A 27,658-nucleotide genomic window follows, 5' to 3' on the forward strand; every position below is an offset into this window, starting at 1 on the left:
TTGATTCCCTTCTCAAAAATTTCCTTCAAAAATATTAATATTTTTCTTCAAAGAAAGTTTAGAATTCCCAAAACTGACCAACCAAGCTAGCTACAATTGACAGAATTAGGAACAAACTCCATACACATCAACAGCTGCTGCATGAAAGGCGAACATAAGCACAGCATACACTAAATAGGTGCGATATGGAGGTATGTTGCAGGAAGGGTGGTGAGAGCATGTAGAGTTTTGTTATGGATGGGTTGTGGATGGGTAGTTCCTTCCAAGGACCACTCAAGCCCCCACACACCCTCCTTCACGCGTACCCCTTTCAGTCCTGGAACAGGCAAAAGCTTTGGCTCAGGTAGCCAGTTCAATTATCGGGGTGGGTGATCCTTTACTCTTACCCCTGCTATCAGCCACCACTCCCATTGTTTTGTTTTTTTAAGAATGGCTGTCAAGCAGATGGAGATGATAAACCCATAAGTGACATCAGTCCTTTTTAGGAAACACCAAAACTTTGGCAATGCTATGTTTTTTTGACTGTCCCCATTCTTGTCCAAGGACTTGATTTGGAGGGTTATATCACTTCCTCTACTATTTCCTTCTATATCATATATTCCTATAAAGCCTATAATCCCACCCACCCCCACTCTACAAATTGCTGACCGTAACAAAACTTCCAGGTGACACTCTGTGAACTCCCCCAATCTCTATGTTAAAGATCATAAAGACTGGGGAGTGTGGTGGTGCCCATTGCCACTGAAAAAAATGGTAATCCTACTTTGGATGGTATCAGGGAAATGTAGGCTCAGAGGGAAAATCTACTCAGCAAGGCCTCGGAACTTTCTGTGGGAAAGAGGCTGCTCATTGCAGGTGCCACCACTCCACTAACCTGTGAGGGACCCAGACACCTGACAGGAAATAATTAACACTGATATGCTCAGACATCTCAAAAGCATGAAAAGATCCAAAAGACTAAACACAGCTTCTCAGTCTCCTTGCTTTCCTCTTAGGCGCTGTGCAAAGTTCAGCCTACTCTGCAATTGCTCCATATGAGGGCAGGCAACGACTCCTCTTTGAAAGAAATGGTCAAGATTGTCCTCCCCTTTTGCCCCACCACAGGGGCTTCTTTGATGGGGAGGGGGGGATCACACCCTTGTTTAGCTTGTTTGTGTGAACAAGCCATCTGTAAAAACAGCAGAAAGTTCAAAAAAGGACTCCAGAACTAGGTTGCTTGGCAACATTTCCTGTGCGATAGGTTTCCTCTTGTTAACAGCATGCCAAATATGGGCTTCAGTTTGTTTACCTATGGCATTTCTCCATGAGATTATCATGAACAGAGGCTGGACAATTTAGGAAAGACATTAAATACTGTCCTATAAGTGAGTTGCCCAGGAACACAGCCATTACTCTGCAAACATCTTTAATGGCTGCATTCAGTCTTCGGCATAGCCATAGTGGCAACAATCAAAAACTTCCTGTTGAGGCAACCTTCATATGTTGTGGAAGAAAAAAATAGTATCATGCAAATAAGACATGTTTGCAAATATGTTTTTAGTTTGCACAACTCCACTTCTGCTATCCACAGGAAAGGATGTTTGCTTAACTCAGTGGTGGCGAACCTATGGCACGCGTGCCAGAGGTAGCATTCGGAGCCCTTTTTGTGGGCATGTTCGCTGTTGTCCCAATTTGGGCACTCTGCAGTGGCATAACACCAAGGGGATGAGGGGTGCACAATGCACTGGGTGCATGCCCCTGCAGGGGCATGGCGAGGGCATTCCGGGGGTGTGATGGGGGTGTTTTGGGGCGTTCCACAGGTGTTCCAGGGCAGGATGGGGGCAGACGGGTGTGGCAGGGGCATAGGGCGCACACATGCCCTGGATGCAGTTTCCCCTTGCTCCGCCCCTGGCACTCGGTCTCTAAAAGGTTCACCATCACTGGCTTAACTCCACTTCTGCCAGCCACAGGAAAGGAATACATAAAATCCAGAAGCTTTACCTCCTGACCACTAGAAACACTGTCTTCACCTGCACACACCCTGAGATATGAGCAATCATTGCTTGCATACTTTCAAGGTCTCTTGGAAACTTTTTAAATGACAGAGGCAATATTCAGAAGACTGAGAGAAATGGTCATTCTGTAATTGTGCCACAGGACATAATTTTAGACTTGAAAGCATCCCTGCACAACCATTTCCCATCTTCCAGCTTTGGTGAATGCAACTTAAATCTGTCCATGCATTTATTCATTTGTATCAAGCCTGCCTCTTAAGAAATTGTTTTTAAGGCAATTTACAGAATTCCAGTAAAAATATCTGAGCCTGAACACACTTGTTAATGTGCAGATCTACATTTGGAAAGGGGAGATGTTTAGAGAAACCTGGAGAGAATTGTCATCTTTGTAGAAAAATCACAAACTTTAAAAAAAAAAAGCTGTGGAAGAGATTCTACACTACAACTTTAGAAAAGGAGATTTCATAATGTAGCACTGTGAAATCTCAGCCACCATTAAGTGGATTACCTAGCAAATTCTATTACATCACTAATTGTGGCTGCAGCAGCAAGAGAAACAGTAGCTGTTTAATTCAAATGGTGCCTCAGTTTGGTTCTTTCTATTTCTCTGAGCCCTAAATAAAGCCCAGTTTAGCCATCTCAGTCCCACCCTAAAGAAGTTCTATAGTTGTATACAGAGTTTACATCCTAATAACTGTGATGTTTACTGATGGGGTACACAAATGTTTTCCCAATGGAGGAAATAGCATCTTCTTGGGGCCATTTCCGGGTAGGAAACCAGCATGGGACAAAAAAGCCTGAATCCCCTTGTCTGCACACACCATGGTGTGGATCCAAATCAGGCCTGACATGTTCGGGAGCTGATATCTGAGTGAAAATCCTTGGGATATGACTGGAGGAGGACCTGCGGAAAAATGTTTCATGTAATGTATAGTTACACCTTTGAGATGTTTGGTTCCTTTGGATGTTTCCAGAGGTGGGATCCAGCAGGTTCTCACAGGTTCCCGAGAGTAGGTTACTAATTATTTGTGTGTGCCGAGAGGGGGCTACTAATTGGTAATTTTGCCACGTGATTTTTGCCTTAGTTACGCCCCTCCTCTCAGCAGTAGTGCACAGAACTTGAAGCAGTCTAGCAGGAGGTGCACTGGCATGCGTGGCAGCCTGCGCCTGCGTGCATTCGTTTCCCACCCAAGGACCGGCGCAGCGGCTGTATCCTTGCCACAGCCCCGCCCAGGAATGCCCTGCCCCCGGAATGCCCGGCCACGCCCCCGTCGTGCCCCGCCCAGCCCCATTGGCGCTACACCACAGTTTGAATCGTACCACCATGGGAACCTGTTACTAAAATTTTTGGATCCCACCACTGGATGTTTCTTCCATTTCTTCAAGGAGCTGGATTATTGTTTATGCTTTCTCCTGGGAAAAAAAGAAAAAAAGACTAGTCTGTAGATTTCCCATTTTTGGCAGACCCACAAAATATTTGCTGCCTCCATTCTTCTTAGCTGACCTCAGACTATAAGGACATGCTTTCTTCCTTTCACTATGGATGCCGTGTACAGTTCATGCTAACTGTACTGTGGAAGAATTTTGGGGTCTTTTGAATAATATTCCTAACAAAGGGATAAACAAGCATCACACAGATTCCAGCTGAAAAAAATACAGAACATATTTTTCCTTGTTGTACAGTGCTGCTGATGGTCTGACATCCTGCCTACAGTTCCCAAATGCTTTTAGTTCATATAAACTAAATGCCTGTTTTATGGTAGCCGTGCATCAAGGAGAAGAGATCCCCGTGATAGCTATCTGGACACCCATTGCCGGGGCAATAAAATGATTATAGCAAAGCATCAAAGTGCATTCAAACTTGCCTTTTAAGACTCATGTTGTGTGTTTAATGACCAGGGATGTAGCTATATGAAGGATTAGTTACAAAGCTGAGGTGCTCAAGTTCCATTGTGATGAATGGTGTTTCAAAACAGAGAGGGGGGAAAGATTCTCTTTTGATATTGGAACAGATAATCTGCCACCAAACACATCTCCTCTTGGTAATAAAATGAGGATTTAGTTGAATCAGAGAACATGACAGGAAGAGAGAAATAAAGGCAGAATAATAAAAATGAAATTCATTTATGAAAACACTATTCGAGTCATTCATAAATCAAACACTGTTTAGGTATGAATAAAGACTGTTGAGAACGAGGACAGAGTACAGGAGAAGGGAATACGGGCAGTTTTATTTCCTTGTTTATTTTTTCGCCAGGACTGAAAGGTTTTGTTTAGTTTAGCAGTTTAAGAAACATAACGTTGAGAAGCCAGTATAGGGGCAGAAATGGGTATTAATAGGATGCCCAATGACAAACAAATGGCCTGAATCTGCAATTTTTAACATGATAAAACATGCTGAGATGACTCTCCTGAAGGACCAGGTAAGACTGACTAAGGCCTAACCTCCACCGCGACTTCAGTTTGTTGGAAAATGCTGGAGGAAAATGACGGGGTTGGCCATGCCCAACTTGTGAGCATCCTGGGGCATCTAGCTCTCCAACCTTGTACAGCCTGTGAGCACTCTGGGGATTTTGAGAAAGGGTACTGTGGGATGGCCAGGATTGCTATGATGGGAAACCTCCTGTATACTGATCTGCAGGCTGTGAGCAATAGGTCACGTTACATCATCCTGCTTGATTCTTTGAAGCAGTGAAGGCAAGGGGTGTTCCAGGAGGCAGAGTCATTCAGTACAGAGGTCAGGCTTCCAGCAGTTAAGCAAACAACACTTTCCAGTCCAAGGTCAGGTTTCAGAGTCTCAGTCAGAGGAGTAGTGGGTAGTTGTGCGTTTGCTATACTCATTGCAACCATGCTCTACAGCAACTCCCAAGAGCCTTTTATAGCCCTGCTCCCAGTGCTTCAGTGACAGTCCTGCAATGACTGCTGCCAAGGCAGGAGGCAAACACTGTGTTGCCTAGTTTGCAGCTCCATTCTCATCCTCTTCCTACATCGCTCTGAAGGTGATCTTGGAAGGTTGGGAGCATCTGCCTGACTTTCATCTGCTGGTTCAGGGCTGGCGGCAGGTGGTGGTGGTAGAATGAATGGACATGATACCATGACTGTTCCTCATTCCCTTGCTGGATGCCTTCTGCTACTCTGGACTAGCTGATGTTCATCTTTCTAATTACTTGTGCAAGTCACATTTTAGCAACAACAACAACAACAACAAAGCATTTCTATCCCTAATCTTATATCAATTATATCTGTACAACTAATGCAGGGGGTCATTAAAAGGAAAAGCACTTGATATCAACATATTTTAATCTACTTTTGTTGTGATTTGTCAATTTTTGCACATTTTATTTATTTAATTAGAACATTAGTTAACTGCCTCATGGATGACAGGTATTCAAAGCAATTTACAACATAAGATAAAAAACAATTTTACTATATAATTGAGCAGGGTATTCCCGACAGCAAGCACTTCATATGTTCTTATGCACCCCTGGACCCCATGATAATAACATTTTGCAGTACCCCAAATAATTTGAAGCTTAATTTTGTGAAATGACCAATGTACAATGTAAAAGTCTTGAAGAAGTAACGATTGAATTCTTAATTGGGTTGGGATGATTGGTTTGCTCCTACAGACAAAACATTCTCAGAAAATTGGCACACTTCTATAATAATGTGGCTCTATTAACTTTTGTAAGCAGCTATGTATGAGTCGAAATCATAATTACGAACCAACAGGGAAGACGATATGGACATAGAAGAATGTTCTTGGACCAGCCACTATTATTGAAGTTGTTTCTTTAAGAACTACATAATCTCACATATACATGCAGCAGTAAGTTCAGATATTAAAATGCCCTCCTCAGACTTCATCATAAAATGTCCAGGAGCTTCCCAACCTGGAGATGGCTCCAATGAGTCCTCCATCAAAGGCCAAGATAGACCTGGAAAGTACTCCTCCCCCACCCCTCCCCCCGCACCTTACTCATAGAAACAGAAGGCTGGAATCTGTGGTCGCCCAGCAACAGCCATTGAGGAAATCCATTGTTTAAAGCTACAGGCACCCGCAGTGTGTACTTGTTTTTTAAGATTTCAAAATTTTATGCAAACCTGGGGCCCTTTTCAGGGTTGAAAATAAATACATTAACAAACAAACAGAGTAGTAGAATTTTCCTTTACTTTCTTCAACCTTTTTCCATAAAAAGAAAAGATTCACATCCTGGGACACAATCAAAGCAGAGTATTGTAATTTGATCTTAAACATTTGCAGCTTTGTGGAAATTGCCACTTCTATGGCACTGACATACATAAAACTGGTTCAACGAGTTCTCATAAAACCCAAGCCAGAAATAGAAAGCACATTTCAACTGGGACGTGGTCATTAGCAGCAGTACTTTATTACTCTCAAAGGAACAGAGGAAAATTTCATGAACTTCCGATTATTCAACAAAATCTTGGCTCTAGCTCAGGAGGGTTTGGGTGAAAAGAGTCATTAATAAGCGCACTCTCTTCAGATACTTGAGATAAATGTAGTCTTGAGTTTTGTCCTGTTGCGGGAGTGCAAAAATACATGATCTTAGCTCCCGCTGTTTTGCAAACAATAACACAGAGCCCTGCTAGTAAGATCAAAGACATTGCTGGTGGAGTAGTATTTTGGAAAGGAAAGTGACCAGAAGGGAGTGATTCATAGTGACATTTCACAGAAGAGGGTGAAAAAAAATTGCAAGCCAAAGAGCATACCTCTGAACCAACCATATAACATACGTAGGACATAAATATTGTGTGTATGTTCCATGCAAGATGAATATTATCCAAAGGTTTATGCAGCAGTGGTTTTGGAAAATTTCCAGAAAGAGTTAAAAGGACCTTGAAAAGGATTCCGAGAGCTCAAGTGGAGTTAAGGCACTTCTTTGTACTTTGCCAAGAACTCTAAGAACATCAGAACAGTCTGCGTGGCACTGCAGAAGGCACTGCTTGAGACAAAATCCAGAGTGTGAAGCCTGGCAGTATGCATATTTATTGGGAAGTAATAATCTCAATGACAGTTTCTTCCAAGCATTTGTCCATAGGACTGCAGCACTGGCTTCCTTTGGATGAGAAAGCCTAGGGTGTGATGAATAATATCTGGGTTATCTGCAAATATGCAAGACCATATTAGAAGCAAAGAGGAGGTAAGATTTAAACCCCACTTTTCTCAACTTTTAATGAGTCTCAGAGTGGCTTACAATTGCCTTCCCCTCCCCCACAACAAACATCTTGTGAGGTAGGCAGGGCTGAGAGAGTTCTGAGAGAACTGCAACTGGGCCAAGGTTACCCAGCAAGTTTTATGTGGAGGAGCGGGGAAACAAACCTGGTTCGTCAGATTAGAGTCCACCGCTCATGCGCAGGAGTGGGGACTCAAACCCAGCTTTCAAGATTAGAGTCCACAGCTCTTAACCGTTATATTCCAGACATTCCTGCAGCCAGCAGAATATTATCTGAATCTCAGGGACAGCTTCTTGTTCCTTGCAAAGGCATTTCACCATCAGCAGCTGCATAACTCTCTGTCGCTATCTCTGATTCCCGTTACTTTGCTGAGTTCCTGAAATGAATGGAATTTCAAAAAGGTGGATTAAAACAAAATCACTCCTGCCACTGGAATCACGGTCTGGGATTCAGCAAACAAATTGCATTTTTTCTCCTAACCATTACTTTTGAAAGCATGAAAATAATTTTCTAAAACAACAACGTTAGAAAAGACATTTTCCCATATAGGGTAAATTATTCCATTAGTAGCACATGAATCTTCACTCTGGCCCTCTTTGTCAAAAATATATCAGCAGTTTCTTCGGCTTCCACTGGTATGCTCCCACTAAATATTTTGCTACTGTCACGCCACCTAAATGATTTTGTTCCCAAAAAGGAACTGACCAGAAATATCAGATAAAGGGCTTACCTCCAGCATCCTAACTAGTCCTGTGCTCTCTTTTTTTTTGTGGGACTGAGAAGCATTTGGCTGGAGAAGGACAATGCTAAAGCATGAGGTTTGCATTGCAAACTTTCAAATTCAGTCCCAGGCATCTTTCCTTAAAATTGCAACCCTGAGCACTTTCCTGGGAGCAAGCCCCATTGAATCAACCTGAATAGGATCCTGAACAGACCCAGAGGCTTTCCCATATACAAAATATAAAGTCAACTAATTACAACAAATACTACATAATAGTTATGTGTCATTGGACAGGTCCGAAAAAAGGTATTATGTGGATTGTGGCACTGGCTTTTTGAAGAGAGAGGTCCTATTGTCCCTGGCTCCCATCAGGCAATGCTTGAACCAAATTTGTGATAGATCCATGCGCAGAGGAGTCCAGGTGGTCATGCTCATCACAGTATCATTTTCTTCCTCAGTATCCTGCCAGTAAAATGGAAAGGATAATCAAGAATAAGAATTGACAGCTAGCAGACATGAGCCAATGTAGGAAACTCCAGTTGGTCCAGAATGCTACAGTTCAGATGTTAGCAGAGCTAGATGAAGCATGCATATTAGTTCCATTGTGCAGATGCTTCCTTGGCAGCCCATTTGTTACCAGGCTCAGTTTCAGAAATTGGCTATCATACACAAAGCCCTTCATGGCCTCGGCCCTCTTATTTGCAGGACCACCTCTCTCCCTGTGCTCCAACATGACAATGTTACTGATTTCTGGAGATGTACTTTCACCATTGTGGCTACCACCTTGTGGGACAGCTTCCCAAGTAAATCAGGGAAGCTCCTACCATCCTGGTCTCCACTTTCCAAGAGGGCTTTTCTGGGCAGGTAATTAAAGTTGCACTGTACAAAATGGTTCATAGACTTACCTGGTTAAATCACTGGGACTATGATCTGTACTGCTGTGTATAGCTTATTGTATTAGGATCCTATTGGGTAATCTCTATTCAGCTTAATATGTTGTGTGAATACTTATGCTATGCTTCCATTTTTTGTAGTGGTTCCAGCAGTGGCAAAGCTCCCACAGGGACATCCGGGAACAAATGTCCCGGGTGCCCTCTGTGGGAGTCACGTGGGGGGCACAAAAAGCACAGTATGATATCTATGAAATGCATTTGCATGAGATCTTTAATGCATTGAATATCAAAATCCCTTGCTAGTTAACTGTTTAGCACTGTAAAACTGCATTATGCAAACAGCACACAGGCAGCATAAACTTTGGAGATTCAGAATCTGCCAAGTTTACAAAATAATCTCATAAATGTTAGAATACATCCAGCCATGAAACTTGAACAATTGAACTTGCAAAGTTTTAGTTAGTAGTTTTATTATATTATGCACAAGTCATATAGTTTAAAAAAGTATGCAGGTACATGTATGTGATGTAGGTGTTGCATACTTGATTCCACTTGAAAAAGATCTATCTTTAAGCCTTTTTGGTTTTGGTATAGCTTTTGGCAGATAATTTTATAATACTGTGTCTCTCAAAGTAAGTGCATAAAATGTTTTTTCACTGTAGATAGTGGAATGAATGTCAGATACATAATAGTTCGCTAAGGAGTGCAAGTCATACATTGTTCCAACCTCCAGATGGTGACTGGAGATCTCCTGGAGTTACAAATGATTTTCAGGTACAGATATCAGTTCTCCAGGAGAAAATGGCAACTTTGTATGGTAGATTCTGCATTACACTCCACTGAAGTCTGTCCTCATTCTGAACCCCCTTCCTCGGGTTTCACCTTGAAAATCTCCAGGTATTTTCCAGTCTGGAGCAGGCAACCCTAGTTCTGCACAATATAGGATGTTTTAATAATAGCTATATTTTCAATGTTTTAATGTCACCACTGCTTGTTTGTGATGTTCAAATTGTAAACAAAGGAGCCTAGAAAAAAGAGCAGGGGACACAAACACATAGCTGTTCATAATTTCTCTGCATCTGGGATTGTAGAGAGTAATGTGTTGGAATGGTTAGAGTAAACTCCCCACAGTAAACTCCCTGAGGTACAACAAAAAGGCATAGAGACCAAAGTCTGATGTTGCCTCTTGGCACTGGTATTCAGAGGTTTACTGCCTCTGAATCTCTCTCTCTCTCTCTCTCTCTCTCTCTCTCTCTCTCTCTGGGAAGAACCTTTGGGTCATCCAGGGGCTGCACCCTTAGCAACTAGAGGATGAATCTGCAGTACTTGGAGTTCTTGTAGATACAAGTGTGAAATAGGAAAAGATGGAAATTCAGGCTTGCTTGTACTGTGCCTTACCTGGGCAGATTTGATATTAATCCAAATTGGTTATTATTTCTGGCAATGCTTGGGAGAAATTGAAAGGAATGAGTGGAGGGTAATAAAACATTATTCACAGCAGTAATAAAACATTTTGAAATCATTTTAAGTCATATGACACTTCAAACACTTTTAAATGTTATAACAGTTGTTAAACATTTTGAAAGCATTTTGAAAAAGTAAAAAAAAATATTATTTCTGATGTCTGGCATGGCCCATTGCTGTGTTCAGATTTGGGAGTTGGGACATGTTCTATAATGTGATGGTGGCTTTGAGATAACCTGGTGCAAAAAATTGTTCTTTGGTTGTAGTGGGGGAGGATGGCCTTTGGTAGGGGAGGGTAGCTACCCATACGGGGGTGTGTGTGTGTGTGTGTGTGTGCGTGCGTGCGTGCGTGCGTGCGTGCGTGCGTGCGTGCGTGCGTGTGTGTTCAAAACTCAGATTTTGCCCTGGGGTTCCATTTTTCCTAGCTATGCTTCTGGGTTCCTAAAATCCTAATGCACTGGTTACAAAATGTCCTATTTGATTGATTGTACTGACTCACTAGGTGTAATCCACCTTATGTTCCTGTGAAAATGGTGAACTATAGATAACGTAAATAATAAATAAAAGCCCTATTCCTCAAGAGCCTCCATCACAGTCCTTAATCCAAAAGACACATACATTAGTATGTATCTCAGTATATTCCAGAGGAGATTATTTAAGATGTCCCCACACATGAAGAAGGACTATGACAAATGCTCATTCATCATTCTCCCCTGACAAAACTTGTTGGCTCACTCCTGTGATTGAGGAGACTCAGGCAGTGAGTGAGAAACAGGACTAGAAAAGGAAGCACTTTCAAACAACTTCTATTGCTCTTTACACTGCAAGGAGGTTAGTTCAAGAGGCCTCTGCAAGTTCTCAGCAGGTCTAGGAATGGGGCCAGCATATGTATATATCTTCTTAAAATGTAATTTCCAAGCAAAGATCTAGAGTTACGGATGTATCTAACACTAACCTATGGATGATGGAAGCAGCCAACCAGATTGTCCACAAGAAAAGCAGAAAAAACTCCCCAGGTATGCAGCAAAATGCCTTTGTAAATTAACCAAAAAGAGCCCGAAACCAACCTGATAAGAATGTTGAAAGCAGCTATGATGGGAAGGGGGAGGAGGAGGAAGAAGAAGAAGAAGAAGAAGAAGAAGAAGAAGAAGAAGAAGAAGAAGAAGAAGAAGAAGAAGAAGAAGAAGAAGAAGAAGAAGAAGAAGAAGAAGAAGAAGAAGAAGAAGAAGAAGAAGAAGAAGAAGAAGAAGAGGAGGAGGAGGAGGAGGAGGAGGAGGAGGAGGAGGAGGAGGAGGAGTTTGGATTTATATCCCCCCTTTCTCTCCCTGCAGGAGACCTCAAAGGCTTTACAGTCTCCTGCCTCTTCCCCTCACAACAAACACCTTGTGAGGTAGGTGGGGCAGAGAGAGCTCCGAGAAGCTGTGACTAGCCCAAGGTCACCCAGCTGGCGTGTGTGGAAGTGTACAGGCTAATCTGAATTCCCCAGATAAGCCTCCACAGCTCAGGCCGCAGAGCTGGGAATCAACCCTGGTTCCTCCAGATTAGATACACGAGCTCTTAACCTCCTACGCCACTGCTGCTCCTCAGCATCCTGAGAGTTTAGATAACACAGAATCATAGAAGGGCCATACAGGTCATAGCCCAACCCCTTGCTCAGTGCAGGATCAGCCAAAAGCATCCCTGACAAGTGTTCATCTTGCAGATGTTTGAATACTTCTTAGGAGCTGGAGGCACAGAGTAAGTGGGGTTTTCAAATTGTTCTTCTTTCCTGCGATTCCTTAGAGATCCTCTTGCTTGCAACATTGTTCATCCCAGTCCTGTGGCCTCAGATATTCCCAATTTACAGCAAATGACTGAGGATGAAAGACAGTAATTTATTGTTTCCAGCAAAGCCACAACGCTTGTTATAATGCAATCTGGGAATTCAAAACGTTAGTCTGAACTGTTACTAATAAAACAATCGTCCAAGTTGTTAATCACATATGGATACAACATAAGAGAATGTGCAGTCTCGCCACAAGAAGTTTGATCCTACTTGTTGCTGGAGGCTTATTTTACAGATCAAAATTGACACATTTTTCTAGACTGGTATTAGTGGAATAAAATTAGACCAGTAACCGGCAACCTCCATTTATAAGTGCCTTGTAATCTGGATTTAATACACACGTCCGACAAAGATCTCTCTTTGATTTGTTTCTCACAAGGATGAGAATGTTTAGGAGCAGACTTTTACAAGGAGGGGGGGGGGGGGACACAGCCTGCTTTTTTGGTGTCGGTATTTGGTAGTGGTTAGCTGGTAGCCGGAGACACCCATTAATTATAAGCACAGAGATGTCCCTTTAAGGTTCGCTTTTCAGCCTGCAGACTTCAGCCTAAGCACTAGCTGTTTAAAATCTGACTTTATTTGTACATGTTTCTCAGCTCTGGGATCTTGCCACGTGGGGATTTCAAAGGCCCAGAGCCCACTTGGGATAGGACAGGGGGTGGGAGTAAGTAAGGGGGGGACAATTCATCCTGATGTGTAAAGGGGGGGAGAGTCTTAAAGGGCTTGAACAACAAACAGGAAATGCCTGGCTGGCTGCTGTTGCTGCTTAATACAGAAGGGGACCAGTAGCAGCCAGAGAAGCAGTGCTGGAAAGTCGGCAGCCGCCTGGTGAACAAGTGAGTTGTCCCTGTCGCTGCTCAAGTTTGCATTTCTGCAGCTCCGGTTTTGGTTGCATCGCAGTCATGGGCTCCTGTCCTATCAGCATCCCTGGTGTCGCTGTCCTAGGCTTGGTCCTGCCAGGTGAGAACATGTATTTCTCTTCTTTCTGATCCTTCGTATCTGCCAAACCAAGAGAGAGAGAGAGAGAGAGAGAGAGAGTTTCTTTTGAGGTTCTCCAAAATCAAGCAATTCATCATTCCCTCTTCTTTTTCAGTTTGATTTTTTCCCAAGCCAATCCCTGGGAGTTCTGAGTCAGTGTTACCACTAGCGGTTCTATAGAGACTGCAACATGAGCTGTGATTTTGGAATTAAAAAAAAAGATTGGAAGGGAAGAATTTCAGTGGGAAAGGGGAGATCATGAATCCAGCATCTGGATTAAGGATGGGAATGAATTGGTTGATGATGTTTGCTCTTGTCCACTTGTTGATTTTAATATTTTGTTGATAACGTATATAGTTATTGGAAGGGTTATATGACAGGTCCCCAGCTAACTGTGGGGGAGCTGGCCTGTATATACTCTGATAACGTGTGAAATTTCATGTTCTTGAAGACTTCTTAAAGCGACACAGATGCAGAGAAACCCAGATATTCTGTTTCTGTGTGGAGTGCTGGAACTCAAGGAAATGGAAATGGGGGGAGAGAGGCGCAAGAGAGGAAATGCAAACAATTGTAATTGCCGAATACTTCGTAGGTCTCTGAGGTACAGCTCTGCAGAATTATGTGGGCGAAGCTCGCACAAAGCAGTCTTGACAATTGCTAAAAGACATCAGGAAACCTTATAGAAATCACCCAAAGGGAAAAGATGTTTTCTGTGGCCCATCTCTTTTGAAATGTTTGGCTGCAGTTCACAAACCACTTCCAACAGTGTGGTTTTATTTCTTTTAATGTAACAACTATGTAACACCAAGCAGTTTAACGTTTCCAGCTTTTATTGGTACTTTTTGCTGGGGAGGAGGAGGAGGGATATCCTTTGGAAATGAACACATAGGAGTTGCATGAATGCCGGGTTACAATGATCACAACAATGGTAATAAAAACCATTGCATGCTACATCCTATTATTAGGATGCTACATCCTATTATTATGCTTTGCATGCTACATCCTATTATTATAACTTCCAAAATTATAGCATGGTAAACTTTCTACACACCAGTAGCAGTGGCTGTTTCTTTGCAGCTCATGAATTGTTCTGATAGTCCACTTCCAGATTACATTTATCATATTTATCTCGTGATTATATTTATTGCATTTCTATCCTAATTTTCAGCCATAATTGGTCCTCAAGGGGGTTGCGATAATAATATAAAAAAAAAAAAAAAAAAAAAAAAAAAAAAAAAAAAAAAAAAAAAAAAACAGAAAAATAAAAAATTTTTAAATGTTTTAAAAAAAAATAAAAAAAAAAAAAAAAAAAAAAAAAAAAAAAAGAAAACAAAAAAAAAAAAAAAAAAGAAAAAAAGCTTTACTGACAAAATACATATATTCGGGGTGGACGGGATTCTCAGATGAAGCTGCTCCCAAGAATAATAGGAGGGGACAGACTGCTTCACTCTCTCTCATTTCTCCAACGATGACCTTTGGAAGGAAGGGTTTTCAGCTAGGGCTGGGTCCAGGCACAGTATAAGGATCCTTCACTACTTTCTGCTCTCTTGATGGGGCCATGGCTCTGTGGTAGAACGTCTACTTTGCACATAGAAGGTCTCAGGTTCAATCCCTGGTATCTCCAGTTAAGATCAGGTAAAAATAGGTCACGTGAAAGCCCTCATTCTGAGATCCTGGAGGGCAGCTGCCAATCAGAGTGTACAGTACTGGCCTTGATAGACCAATGGTCTGACTCAGAACAAGCCAGGTTCATGCAATGGCTTCACTAATTTTAAGCCCCTCTCTCAGTTGGAGCAGGATCCAGCCACAGTGGAGGAAGTATCTAGCAAGAGCCCCTCCCACACACACGCACATATGCACTGGACAAACTAATGCAAAATTTGAACTTGCACAGGTGCTGGTGCAAAAAACAAACAAACACCATAAGCAGAATACCTCAATGCAAAGGTAAGCCAATCTTTGGAATAGGCAGGAAGGGGAAAAAAGTACAAGATTTCAAAGTTGTATGTGGTTAACATAGTATGGATAGGATTTTTTAAAGGTAGGTTGGCGCAAAATCATTTGCAGTAAATAAATGATATGACTGTTATGGCAGTATGATAGCTAAGGCCACCTTGCCTCTGTCAAGCATTTCTTAACCAGGAAAGGGACCCTACCCTGGTAACTGCAGAGGGACAAGGATTCAGGGGAAAGGAGAGGACAAATTAAGGATGGGAATGAGTCAACAGGACCCAGGAAATGAGCAAGAGGAAATGCCACATAAAAAGAAAAGTCATTTCAGGGGATGTAACCTAACGGGAATGATGGGTCAAGCCAAAGAGAGGAGAAAAACAGAGAGCTGGGGTAAAAGGCTGGTTTGCCTCATTATGGGGATGAAAAGAACAAGTTCAGATTAAGACAGACCACGGAAGCCTAGGCCAGGAGCCAAAAAGCTACTGAGACGATGTTGTAAGATGAAGGAATTTTCATTATCTGTCCTCAGGGAATGATTATTCTATATATGCTATTAATCCAACATCATCAAGTAAACAATCATGGTGTAATGTTTTGAGTGCCAGATCTGGCAGTTCCATGTTCAAATCCCCACTCTGTCATGAAACGTGCCAGGTGAATTTGAGCCATCGTACACTCTCAGCCTAACAGACCTTATTGTGAAAATGAAATGGAGGAGGGAGGTCTGATGATCTAAACTGACAGAAAAGCTGGGCATACATATCTCGAATAAGAAAACTGTGCCAAGCACTTCATAGAAAAAGCTGGAGAGACATGTCCCTGCCCCCGAGGAATTTACCATTGTTAACAGGGAATGGACAGGAAGAAAGATGGAAGAAGCAAAAAATAAACAAACAAGGGATAAATGAGAACAAAATGTAACTACAGAAGAGCAGATTTCACTGCCGTTGGGCAAATGAAATAGAACTAAACGTAAGGGTGAATTCTGAGAAAGTACTTTAATGATTCATGGTTCCACAGTTTTTAAAAATACTTTTGTTGTGCCACTGACTCTATTAATTGACCACTGAGGATTCACAACTAGGAACAGGATAACCCAAGTTATTTTGCTTTCCTTTTTATACAGTCCAGTAACAGTGCCTAGACCTGTGATGCTGAACCTATGCCATGTATGTCAAAGGTGACACACCACAGTGTTTTTGGTGAAACACCAGTGTTCACCAACACCTAACAACTATTTTCTTTTAAGAAATGAATATGTAAATAATTGTTTCTCTTTTGGGGGGTGGGGTGGGGGGGTGGGTTGAGTGACATGCTAGCAGAGTTAAGTTAGGTATTTTCCAAACTTTTGACACTTCAAGCCCAAAAGGTTCACCCTCACTGGCCTTGACTCGTCTGTCACAGAATTTGATAATGGACATAATTGGTTTTGTGTTACATTGTATTAGGGTGTTCTCTGATAGTCCATAATCCCCATCAGCCTGTCAGCATGGCCAATTGGCCATGCTGGTAGGGGCTGATGGGAATTGTAGTTCCTGAACATCTGGAGAGCCGCAGGTTCCCTACCCCTGGGCTACACAAATCTTCAGTTCACATACAGAAAGAAATGTTAGCCAAGAGTTTATGTGTATGCTTTGCTGGTTATCAGCTATCTCTGAAATCCTGGGAAGTTGGTGGAGAACAGAGAATGGTATATTCCAGTGCGGCGTTCTGCAGTTAATCCTTCTCTTTGGTAGGATCCATGTAGGCCACTCCTGAAGAAAGGAGCAGAATATGAGAATTTCTTACAATCACTAATGAGGGTTGGCACTTAAGTATGGCCATAATTTGATGTTTCATCAGTTGATTGCTAAACAATCGATGAGTGGTAACTAAGTGTGTGAACTGACTCCTTTGAAAAACACCAGTTTGGAGGCAACATGGCTGTTCTGGTTGAACTGTCTGATTTTACACCTTAGAACCAACCTAGACATGCATTGGTAGATTCACAGATACAAACAGCAGGGAAGATGGTATGTTAAACACCCACGCCCCAGGACCATTTCTGACTTCAGTCAGTCTCAGATCTGCTATTTGACCCATGGAGAAAACATACAGAAACCATCTGGATTCCTTATTTTTCTCTCTGTAGTATAAACAGGCAGTAGTCATGAAAACCAGACATGGGGAAACCTCACAACCACACATGGAAAACTTCACATGTACACAGCTGCCTTTTCCAAATTGTGGTCCCAGAGTTGAATCCGCACTAAATTTTCCATCTGTCAGATGTATTCTTCCTGTCTTCTCTGCTTCTGCTGCAGCCCACTGGTCTTCATGAAATCCTGTCTTGAGGTATCATGGTCCTGAAGAATGACATGAGGCTAGGGTTGTCAGCTCTTGGTTGGGAAATCCCTGGAGATTTGGGGGATGAGGCCTGGGTGGGTGGGGTTTACGGAGGGAAGGGACCTCAGCAGAGTATAATGCTATAAAGTCTACCCTCCAGAGCAGACATTTTCTCTAGGAACTGACCATGATTGTCTGTAGACCAATTGTAATAGAAGGAGATCTCCACTTGGAGATTGGCAGCTCTGCATGAGAGAGATCTGAAGCAAGAGTGGGACAGGTAGAAATTGCCAATTTAGTCTGGATCCCAAACCTGGTTTTTAATACTGAATTCATTCGGCATTCAGTCATACAGTTATTTTACTTTATTTTCTTCATTTATGCCTTGACTTTCCCCCAGTGGGGACCCAAAGCAGTTTACATCATTCTCCTCTGTTTTATCCATACAGGAAAGTTCTCACTGTGAGTACCCAGTGATTAACAATTGTGTAAATCAGCCCTAAAGCTAATCCGGTTTAACACATTTTCTGTTTTACATGGAATCCATGTTAACCTTCCTTCCATGCAGAAATGAATCTAGCTTGTGTTGCAGTTTAACATATTGCAGTTTAACATCAAGACAGACTTAGGCTCATTCTGCACATGCAGAATAATGCACTTTCAAACTGCTTTCAGTGCTCTTTGAAGCTGTGCAGAATGGCAAAATCCACTTGCAAACAGTTGTGAAAGTGGTTTGAAAACGCATTATTTTGCGTGTGCGGAAGGGGTCCAAGAGGCTGTGGTTTAGAAATGATCCTGTTGATCCTACAAAAGGTGGAACAAATACACTATTGTCACCTCTAGAACAGTTGGTCCTATCCTAGACATTGTTTCTAGGAAGTCCCATTGAAACTAACTTACTTTTTACCACACATATTTAAAGACTGGCCAGTTAGCTTTAGGTTCACTTCCAACAATCCTTGCCCTCTCTTGGAAAACAAAGACATCAGAATGTGAATTTGTAAGGTCTAAAAATACATATTTTTAACTGTGGCTTTTGAATTGGTAGCAAGACAGAATATAAGCCTATGTTTGAATGATTTTCTGTTTAAAAGGCCAAATTCTGCTCCTAAATACAGAAGGTCCATTGTCTGTCTTCTAAGCAACTTCAAAATTATAGTCCACTGCAAAACAAGCTAATAGATTTGTTTTAAAAAGCTTCTTTTTTTCAACCTTACAATCCACATATTCAATGTATTTAACAGCACAGAAATAATTATTTTGCGTACATCAGTTTGGGTGAAGAACAGGGCTACAGGTAGACAATCTATGCATTTCCACTTTTGTTAAAATGACATTGCTTTAAGACAGGCGCTATGCATCAAACAGACCATAACAGAAATAAGAAAAGTCTGCCATGTGAGGTCATTTTTTGCTAAGCAAGTTTCTTTGATCTCCTGTTCAGTACTTCCCATAATGCTATATGAAACAAATTACATATAAAATCTTACCGATATTATATTTGAGGTATCATTCTATGCTGAGTCAAATTCCAATGTATCTTGCAATGCTTCTCGCGACGTTTCTCCCTGTCGCTTCCATCGCCGGGCGAGAATTCCTCCGCCGGGCGTGGAGGTCTAAGGCCGCCGCGATGCACGCGATGCTGGATCGCCCTCAGCAGAGGCTCTGGGCAACGGCAGGCGTTCACATCGCGTCAGCTTTTTTCGCCTGCACTCCCACGCTTACTGGGAGCCACCATCGCTGCCTTCTCCTCACCTCCTCGGCCGTGGAGACAGCGTATGGGCTTCATGGCCAGCAGGCTTAATGCACGGGACAAGGTGAGTGGGATCGGGCAGGAGATACAGGCAGCACCCCGGGCGGGCGCAGTTCGGCACTGCCGGAAGACACTTTCCCCCAAAGGGTTGTTGTTATAGCGGCCTGACGCCTCTGGGGAGGGAGGGCAGTCAGGTCGGCGCTGCTAAGCGTAACGTTTCCGGGCCAGGACTGTGGCGGCCTGTGGGAAGGGCGCTTTTACTCTGTGTCAGCCGTTTTTTGGCTCCATGAAAGGGCCTTGGAGTAGAAAAGATCCCACCAAATTGTTTTTGCCCATGATAGTAGAAATCTTTGCACTTCACAGTAGTAAAACATCCAGATCTTGAAAGCAGACTTTGACATGAAGCGTAGATTCACTGCTTCTCTTTTCCCCACTGAATATCTCACACCAGAATGGTTCCCTTACAAAGCTTTTAAAAAAAAATTTGGAACTAAAAACTATGGTTTGAACCTAAGATACTAGACACCTAAAACAAACTTTTATGCATGTTACAGGAAAACATTTTAACATATCTAATATTAATAATTTCCAACATTTTAAAACTTGAGTTATTTCTCTGCTCCATGAGTATATCTATGGTGAGGTAGAATCAGAATTGGAAGAGACCACAAGGGCCATAGAGTCGAACCCCCTGCCATACAGAAAGACTCAATCATAGCACTGCTGACAAATGGCCATCCAGCCTCTGTTTAAACACCTCCAAAGAAAGAGACTCCACCACACTCCAAGGCACTGTTTTCCACTGTCAAACAGCCCTTACTGTCAGGAGGTTCTTCCTAATGTTTAGGTAGAATCTCTTTTCCAGTACCTTGAACCCATTACTCCTTGTCCTAGTCTCTGGAGCAGCACAAAACAAGCTTGCTCCATCTTCAATATGACATCCCTTCAAATATTTAAACATGGTTATCATGTCACCCCTTTTAACCTTCTCTTCTCCAGAGTAAACATACCCAGCTCCCTATGTCTCTCATTTTTGGGCATGAAATCCACACCTTTTACCATTTTGATTGCCCTCCTCTGGACCCAGTCTAGCTTGTCAGTATCCTTCTTGAATTGTGGTGTCCAGAACTGGACACAGTATTCCAGCTGAGGTCTGACCAATGCAGAATAGGGTGGTACTATTATGTCCCTCAATCTAGACACTATACTCCTATGGATACAGCCCAGAATTGTATTAGCTTTCTTGGCTGCCACGTCAAACTGCTGACTCATGTTCAGTTTTTGGTCTACTAAGACTCCCAGATGCCTTTCCCATGTACTGTTGTCAAGCCAGGTGTTACCCACCCTATATCTGTGCATTTCAGGTTTTTTTCTGCCTAAGTGTAGTTTCTTAAATGTATCTCCGTTTAAATTCATTTTGTTAGTTTTGGCCCAGCTCTCTAATCTGTCCAGGTCATTTTGAATTCGAACCCTGTCCTCTGGGGTACTAGCTATTCCTTCTAATATGGTGTCTTCTGCAAATTTGATTAGCATGCCCTCTATTCCATCATCCAAGTTTTTTGTTTTGGAGAATCCAGAGAAAAGTGGCCCCAGATCATTTTCCTGTTAGGACACTGTGAAGACGTTTAATTAAAAACACACACACACACTTGCAAGCAGAAAAGAATGCAAGGTCTTTATGTGCTATAGGAATCTGAACAATCGTGCAAATTAAGGATTTGTAAACCTAACCAATTAGAGAAGAATTTATTAATGCACAGGGTTTGTAACAGAACTTTTGTTTTCTGACAAGCTACAGATAGCTTTTAAAAGAAATACAGAGGTGCTTCAATATGAGTGTAGCAGCTTCTAATGTTTTACTAATATTCCTTTAGCTGAAAGGAGGTAGTAATGCAAAGTCTTTATTAACATATTTTGCATATGTCTAACATTTTCGTTACATGGTTTGTACTTTAAAAATGAGCCAAAAGACTTGCAACTACTTTCTGAACATTGCACAATAAATGTATTCAGTTAAACGTCACAGATACAAAACTGACCAGATACTTAGGAAGCACTGAATATTCATTTATTATTTGGACTACATTTTTTGTGCTGTATACATTTCAATAGAGCCCATGAATGTCAATTGGCATTCCTGTTTCCCATTACTTCAAATAGGCCCTCCAGCCTCTCCCATAGTTTCCAATGGGCAATCCTGCCACCCCTTGTAGTATATCCCCCAGGAATTAATCAACCCTGGAAACACTTGTAACTGATAGAGATCTCCAGGCCCCACCTGGAGGTTGGCAACAGTCCACTTGTCTGACTCTCGAAAGCAGCACTTCGATTCTGCTTTTCTAGAGGAGACTGCATGTGAGTGGTCAGAACAAGCCTCGTTCCTTCTCATCTTTCTCCCCAGTTGCAAATTTAACAACCATTCCAAGAATTTAGAAATGTCAGTTCTTCCAGAAAGAACTTTGTGCAATCACAGTATGCATTTTCTTAGCTTTGTTAGAAGCGGAAGTCTCGTCGAATGCAATTTTATTCCCAGGGAAGAGTGCGTAGATTTTAGCCAAGCAGAACGCACTCGTACATACTTATTCGGACGTAAATCCCACGAACCTTAATGGGGGCAAAACTATAGCAGTTCAACCTGCACTTATGCATGCTTACTCAAAAGTAGACCCCATCGAGTTTCACTACAGTGAAATTTTCACTATTAATAATTAAGTTGCATTGCAATAGCCATCCCAGCTGGGACAGAAGGCTTTTGTACGCCGAGAATCACGAGAAAACATGCAGATCCCCAACCTTCCCAAAGGCAAAGAAATGCGTTTCGCGCGTGCGCAGTTTGCCGCCGACAAAATGACGGTGATCAGCCGGCTTTCCATTATGCGCACGCGCTTTTCGGTTTTCTATGAACGTCTCCTTGCCGTCGAAAGGAATCCCCAGACTGACGCGCCACAGAGCTTCACGCATGCGCCTTAACGCTGCGAAAGGCTGGTAACGCCTCTTGTGTCGAACGGCGACGTCAAAGTACGCATGCTTACAATGAGAGGGTGGAGGGGAAGAGGTTGGCGACGTTTGCGCTTGGCGTTTCCTCCTATGAGATCACCGGCGGCGCGCAGGCGCAGAGGAGGGAGTGTGACTATTCTAGATGGTGGGTGGCCGGGGTTCTGGAGGTTAACCGAAAGCGGCAAAAATCACCATTTTTCCCCAGGTACCGAGAAGATTCCACTTTCCACTGCGAAGTCTCATGATGGGAAAGCTTCCAATCGCGTCTGACTGGGGGTCTCCAGGTTATTCCTTCTCCTGTGCCGCCATTCAAGAAATTAAGCACCTGTGACCGCAGACTGGGCAGTTGCGGCTACAGCAGGCCCCGTATCAGGACCCCTGTGTGTGGCACCCTCCTATATATCTTCCCCTTTCCCTGCTTTGGGGCAGGAGGCTTCTAGGAACTCTTGCAGAGTGGTGCTTTGCTGTTTCAGCAGGTCCCTGAGCAAAGCCAGGATGAAGCTGGTGCGGAAGGACATTGAAAAAGACAACGCAGGGCAGGTGACCCTCATCCCTGAAGACGCCGAAGACATGTGGCACACCTACAATCTACTGCGGGTGGGTGACAGCTTGCGAGCTTCCACCATTCGCAAGGTGCAGACGGAGTCTTCCACAGGCAGCGTGGGCAGCAACCGCATCCGTACCACGCTCACGGTCTGTGTTCAGGGCATCGACTTTGATTCGCAGGCGTGCCAGTTGCGTGTCAAAGGTACCAACATCCAGGAAAATGAGTATGTCAAGATGGGAGCCTACCACACCATTGAGCTGGAGCCCAACCGTCAGTTCACCTTGGCGAAGAAGCAGTGGGACAGTGTGGTGCTGGAAAGGATTGAGCAAGCTTGCGATCCGGCCTTCAGTGCCGACGTGGCTGCGGTGGTGATGCAGGAAGGGTTGGCCCACGTCTGTCTGGTGACCCCAAGCATGACCCTGACCCGAGCCAAGATTGAGGTGAACATCCCTAGAAAGCGGAAAGGAAATTGCAGTCAACATGACCGAGCGCTGGAGAGATTCTACGACCAAGTGATGCAAGCAATTCAGCGTCACATCTCCTTTGATATTATAAAGTGTGTGCTTGTGGCCAGCCCAGGCTTTGTGAGGGAGCAGTTCTGTGACTACATGTTCCAGCAAGCAGTGAAGACAGACAACAAACTGTTGCTGGAGAATCGCTCAAAATTCTTGCAGGTAAATATAACTCAAAAATTGTATGCAAAACATGGAATGGCTGATGAATGTGATAAAGCAGTCTGCTATTCAGTTGGTCTGTTATTCTTCCTAACTTATTTAGTCTTCTTGGGAAAGGTAATGTCAAGCATACATCAACGGAGTGGGAGAATACCTGTATTTGAAAAGCTTGTCACTTAAGGCTTTGATCCTAAACATACATTCTTTGAAGTAAATCCCACTGAATTTACTTTTAATTTAGTGTAACTCACAGATATGTAAGCTCATTCAGAACTGAGGTAATAAGCAGTGTAGGACAAATGGTATCATAGCAGTAAATATGTAAGAAATGATAACATGATAGTCTGATCAGTTTCTCTATTGTAAGCTTAGCGTCCCCCTTTTCTGTTTGTGTGTGTGTGTGTGTGTGTGTGAATTAAAAAATTGTTCAAACTTTACAGCCCAAGCCAGAGCCCTGGGTGGCCAGGGATGGCACTGCTTCAGCGCCACCCTACTGTCTCCAGAGGGCTTTCTGGTGGCATGGGAAGGGAGAAAATCCCCTGTTGTCAGAAAGACCTCCATAGGACTTCCAAGCCCAGGGCTGCGGTGTGACTGGCCACAAACCTGGGGCGGAAGCTAACATCAGCTGCACTATCAGGAACACCACCACACCTCCACTGTGTCAACGGGACTGGCAGCACCATGGGGGCACTGATGTGGCACTGCCAGGCCCAGGCATTCTGGCAAGTTGCAGCAGCCACCACAGGTATATTCACCTCTTTGCTGGTGTATTTGCTGCTCCTCCAGTGCAAGTGCCCCAGGGAGGGCAAGTCCTCTGGCACAGGTCTGCACTGCCCCTAGGAGTCACCACTCCCCCTCCCCTGCCTGTGGATTGGGCTGTTTGACTGTGATAGAACAAGGAGCTGGAAAATCAGTACATAAGTACCTACAGACCTATGAGTAGTAGGCCAAACATGGGAGTACTAAAGCTTTTGGCATAATGTTAAACATGCTTCTGGAACTTGGTTTAGCATGTTAGTCGTGAAGAAGGCCAAACCTTTGGGATGTTATCATAGGTACAGCTAACATAACTTTCGTTTAACTTTACTTCACTTGTGTGTGTTTGAACAAAGGAAAAGGAGGCCTCTGAAGTTCAAGATAGGTTGTAAAAACTTTTAGGCTAGTTTTGTGAATATGTTTAGTCAACATTAGAAACTATTACTAAATCTAGCAAATAGAAATCTGCCTGAAGCAATGACTGGTGTGTTTAGTTTATTGATTGAATGAATGAATTGATTTGAATTGAATTGAATTGATATACCGCCCCATCTCCTAAGGGCTCTGGGCGGTGTACCAGTCAACAACAAACAAAATCAGCAACCACAATAAATAATAAATTACATCTTATTAAAAACATATTTGATTAAAATCCATCCTGTCTTGGTTCATGCAAAATAACATGAAATAAATATAACCACTGAAGTTGCCTCTTATGTATTCTTAACTTCTGATTGCTACAGATGCAAATTGTTAGCAGCCAGAAAGGATTCTGAAGTGTAAGCTGTTTATGGGCAACTACTATTAAGAATTGTGCTAATTAAAACCTATTGTTCAAAATAGTGAAGAGCATCATTATTGGGGTGGGGGTGAATGCTGGAAAAAACTGTTTGTTCTCTTTCTAACTAGGCAAGGCTGGGACAAAATTCTAATAGTAAGATTCAGTCTTGCATTTCTGTGATATCTGAACATAAAATCCAGACTCTCTCCCTGTCTGTGTGTATGTGTGTGTGTGTGTGTACCAACTAGCTTCAAAGAAACTAAAAAATTAGTACTATAAAGAGAGAGAAGACTCTTAAAAAGTGGTCAGTATTTTTCTGTGGTTTTTCTTACTGTAGGTACACTCTTCCTCCGGACATAAATATGCATTGAAAGAAGCTCTATGTGACCCAGCAGTAACCAGTCGACTCGCTGATACTAAAGCTGCTGCGGAAGTTAAAGCCTTAGATGATTTCTACAAGATGCTACAACATGAGCCTGACCGGGCATTTTATGGTCTCAAGCATGTGGAACAGGCCAATGAGGCAATGGCGATTGATACGTTGTTGATCAGCGATGAACTCTTTAGGCATCAAGATGTAGCTACTCGGAGTCGTTACGTCAGGCTAGTTGATAGTGTGCGTGACAACATGGGTACCGTTCGCATCTTCTCTAGCCTTCATGTGTCTGGCGAGCAGCTTGGGCAACTTACAGGTGTAGCCGCCATCTTGCGTTTTCCCGTTGCTGAGCTTTCTGACCAAGAAGATGAATCTAGTTCTGAAGACGATTGATGACACCTTTTCTTCTTCTGATATCACAAGAAGACTACAGCGTTTGGGAGATTCTTCTCCAACATATTGTGAGCCTTTGTACTGTGCCTTACAAATAACTTTTGAGGACAGTATTTTTGCAAGTGACTGTATGGGTGAGCATTTGGCACAGTGCTCGTTGCAGCATATTTATCTATTTCCCTTGCTGTGTTGCTGATTATGATGGTAACTGGTGCAAAGATGTAGATCTCTGCTGGCAAAAGCTGATTACAAAAAACATTGGGTTTGTCTCTGTGGACTGTATTTTGAATGAACTATGTATCTTAACAGTAAACATAATTGACGGTTTGCAGATGACGTACAACAAAATAAAGCAAAACCAGGGGAAAAAATGTCTGTCTGAGGTATTTTCTGATATCAATACTGATAAATATCCCTTTTGGCCTCATGAGAACCTGTTTCAAATCATAAATCCGCGTATTGTCGGCTGCGCTTTCTTATGGTCGAATTTTGTTGTATTGAAATATGGAAACAGTACTTAGCAGTGATGCCTTGATGCAGATCAGGCTGGCATCTTCAGAGGATCCTCTGAAGATGCCAGCCACAGATGCATGCAAACGCCGAGAGAATACAGAAGACGCCATACAGCCCGAAACCACAGCACTCAAAAAAAACATAACTGGGCGCTTTTCAGCCCCACCCACTTCACAGGGTGTTTGTTGTCCAGGGGGGGAGGGAAAAGAAATTGTAAGCACCTTTGGCTCATTCCGCACATGCTGAATAATGCACTTTCAAACTGCTTTCAGTGCTCTTTGAAGCTGTGCGGAATGGCAAAATCCACTTGCAAACAGTTGTGAAAGTGGTTTGAAAACGCATTATTTTGCGTGTGCGGAAGGGGCCTCTGAGTCTTGTACAGGAGTATAAATCCAAACTCCTCCTCTTCTTCTTCTTCTACCTGGCTTTCCAGGGTTCTTATAATTAACTCTGGAAGTTTGCAAAAGTTATTTTTATATGGGGGGGCAGAGCCATAAATACAGATTTATATGGGGGGGTATAAATCAAAACTCTTCTTCTACCAGGCTTTCTGGGTTCTTATAATTAACTCTGGAAGATTGCAAAAGTTAATCTATGAGATCAGTAAACAGCAATTCATCTGAGAAAAGTTACTGCTTTAAAATTTCTGCCAGGAGAAGACTGAACTGTTCAGGTCCCATGAAGGTCGCAGTTGTGTTGATGTGCCAAGGTTGTTAAAATCCTTCAGCAACAGAAGGGATAAAAACAGTCTGTGGAGTCTCTTATCTGACTTTTTTAAAAATGAAAAGCAGTTTAATGAACAAGGTTAACGCTGCCAAACTCTCTTGTCTGACTTATCTTGGGCACTTCGATTTTTAAGAATTGCCTGATGTAGATTGCCTTTCCAAATATTGTCCTGATCAGTGCAAACTTGATTTTTAAGAAAGCTAATTAACATTTTTTGCATCCCTGTGACTTGAATTGCTCTATCATAAAATATAATTGTTTTACTTCTTTGTAAGCTTACATTGTGGAGTATTACTTTCAGCACTGGAGGGTTCCACTATTACTGGTAATTAGTCTCACACACTATAGCCCCATGCACACAATATTCAGATCTGAATGCATAATGGAATGCTGTGTTTATATGTAATGCATGAGGCTAACCTGATGACGTTTAAAACCTCTAGAAAAGAGTCCAGTAGCACCTTAAAAACTAACAAAAATTTTGGCAGGGTATGAGTTTGTGAGTTACAGCTCACTTCAGACTGAATGCCACTCTAGAGTACCTGCAGGGGCAGTCTGGGGGCATGGCCAGGGGAGGAGCCGACACTAGTCAGCTTCCTCCCAGCTGTTGCCCCCGTTGTACCCAGTGGCTTAAGTCCATTAAGCCCAATGGGAGCTTTCCAGTGGCAGGGAGACTTTTTTGTGTTTGCAACCTCCCCACGCCACCAGAAAGCCTCTGTGGGTCCTGTTGGTCAGTGGCGTACTGCTAATGGGGACATGGGGTATCCCATGTCCCGGGCACACACCGCTC

General features: G+C 42.8%; 2 protein-coding genes across 2 annotated transcripts in view; both read left to right on the forward strand.

Annotated features, from left to right (window-relative positions):
- Positions 1-12,830: 12,830 nt before the first annotated feature.
- ITGA1 (integrin subunit alpha 1) overlaps positions 12,831-27,658 on the forward strand; it is an 83,005-nt gene continuing 68,177 nt past the window's right edge. The window contains exon 1 of the mRNA XM_048503682.1: positions 12,831-13,056. The gene's annotated coding sequence lies outside the window, so the exon portion shown is untranslated. The remainder of the gene's footprint in view (positions 13,057-27,658) is intronic.
- On the forward strand, positions 22,140-26,000 carry PELO (pelota mRNA surveillance and ribosome rescue factor). The gene is made up of 2 exons (XM_048503683.1): positions 22,140-23,323; positions 25,198-26,000. The coding sequence occupies exons 1-2, from the start codon at positions 22,598-22,600 to the stop codon at positions 25,627-25,629; spliced, it is 1,158 nt and encodes a 385-aa protein (XP_048359640.1). The 5' UTR covers positions 22,140-22,597; the 3' UTR covers positions 25,630-26,000.

Source organism: Sphaerodactylus townsendi, linkage group LG07, assembly GCF_021028975.2.
Source record: "Sphaerodactylus townsendi isolate TG3544 linkage group LG07, MPM_Stown_v2.3, whole genome shotgun sequence".
NCBI classification, from domain to species: Eukaryota; Metazoa; Chordata; class Lepidosauria; order Squamata; family Sphaerodactylidae; genus Sphaerodactylus; species Sphaerodactylus townsendi.

Bases quoted from the DNA above. Each gene is read 5' to 3' on its own strand.
- PELO (XM_048503683.1), top strand. From the start codon at position 22,598: ATGAAGCTGGTGCGGAAGGACATTGAAAAAGACAACGCAGGGCAGGTG. The intron at 23,324-25,197 runs GTAAATATAACT...TTCTTACTGTAG, and splicing joins ATCGCTCAAAATTCTTGCAG to GTACACTCTTCCTCCGGACA.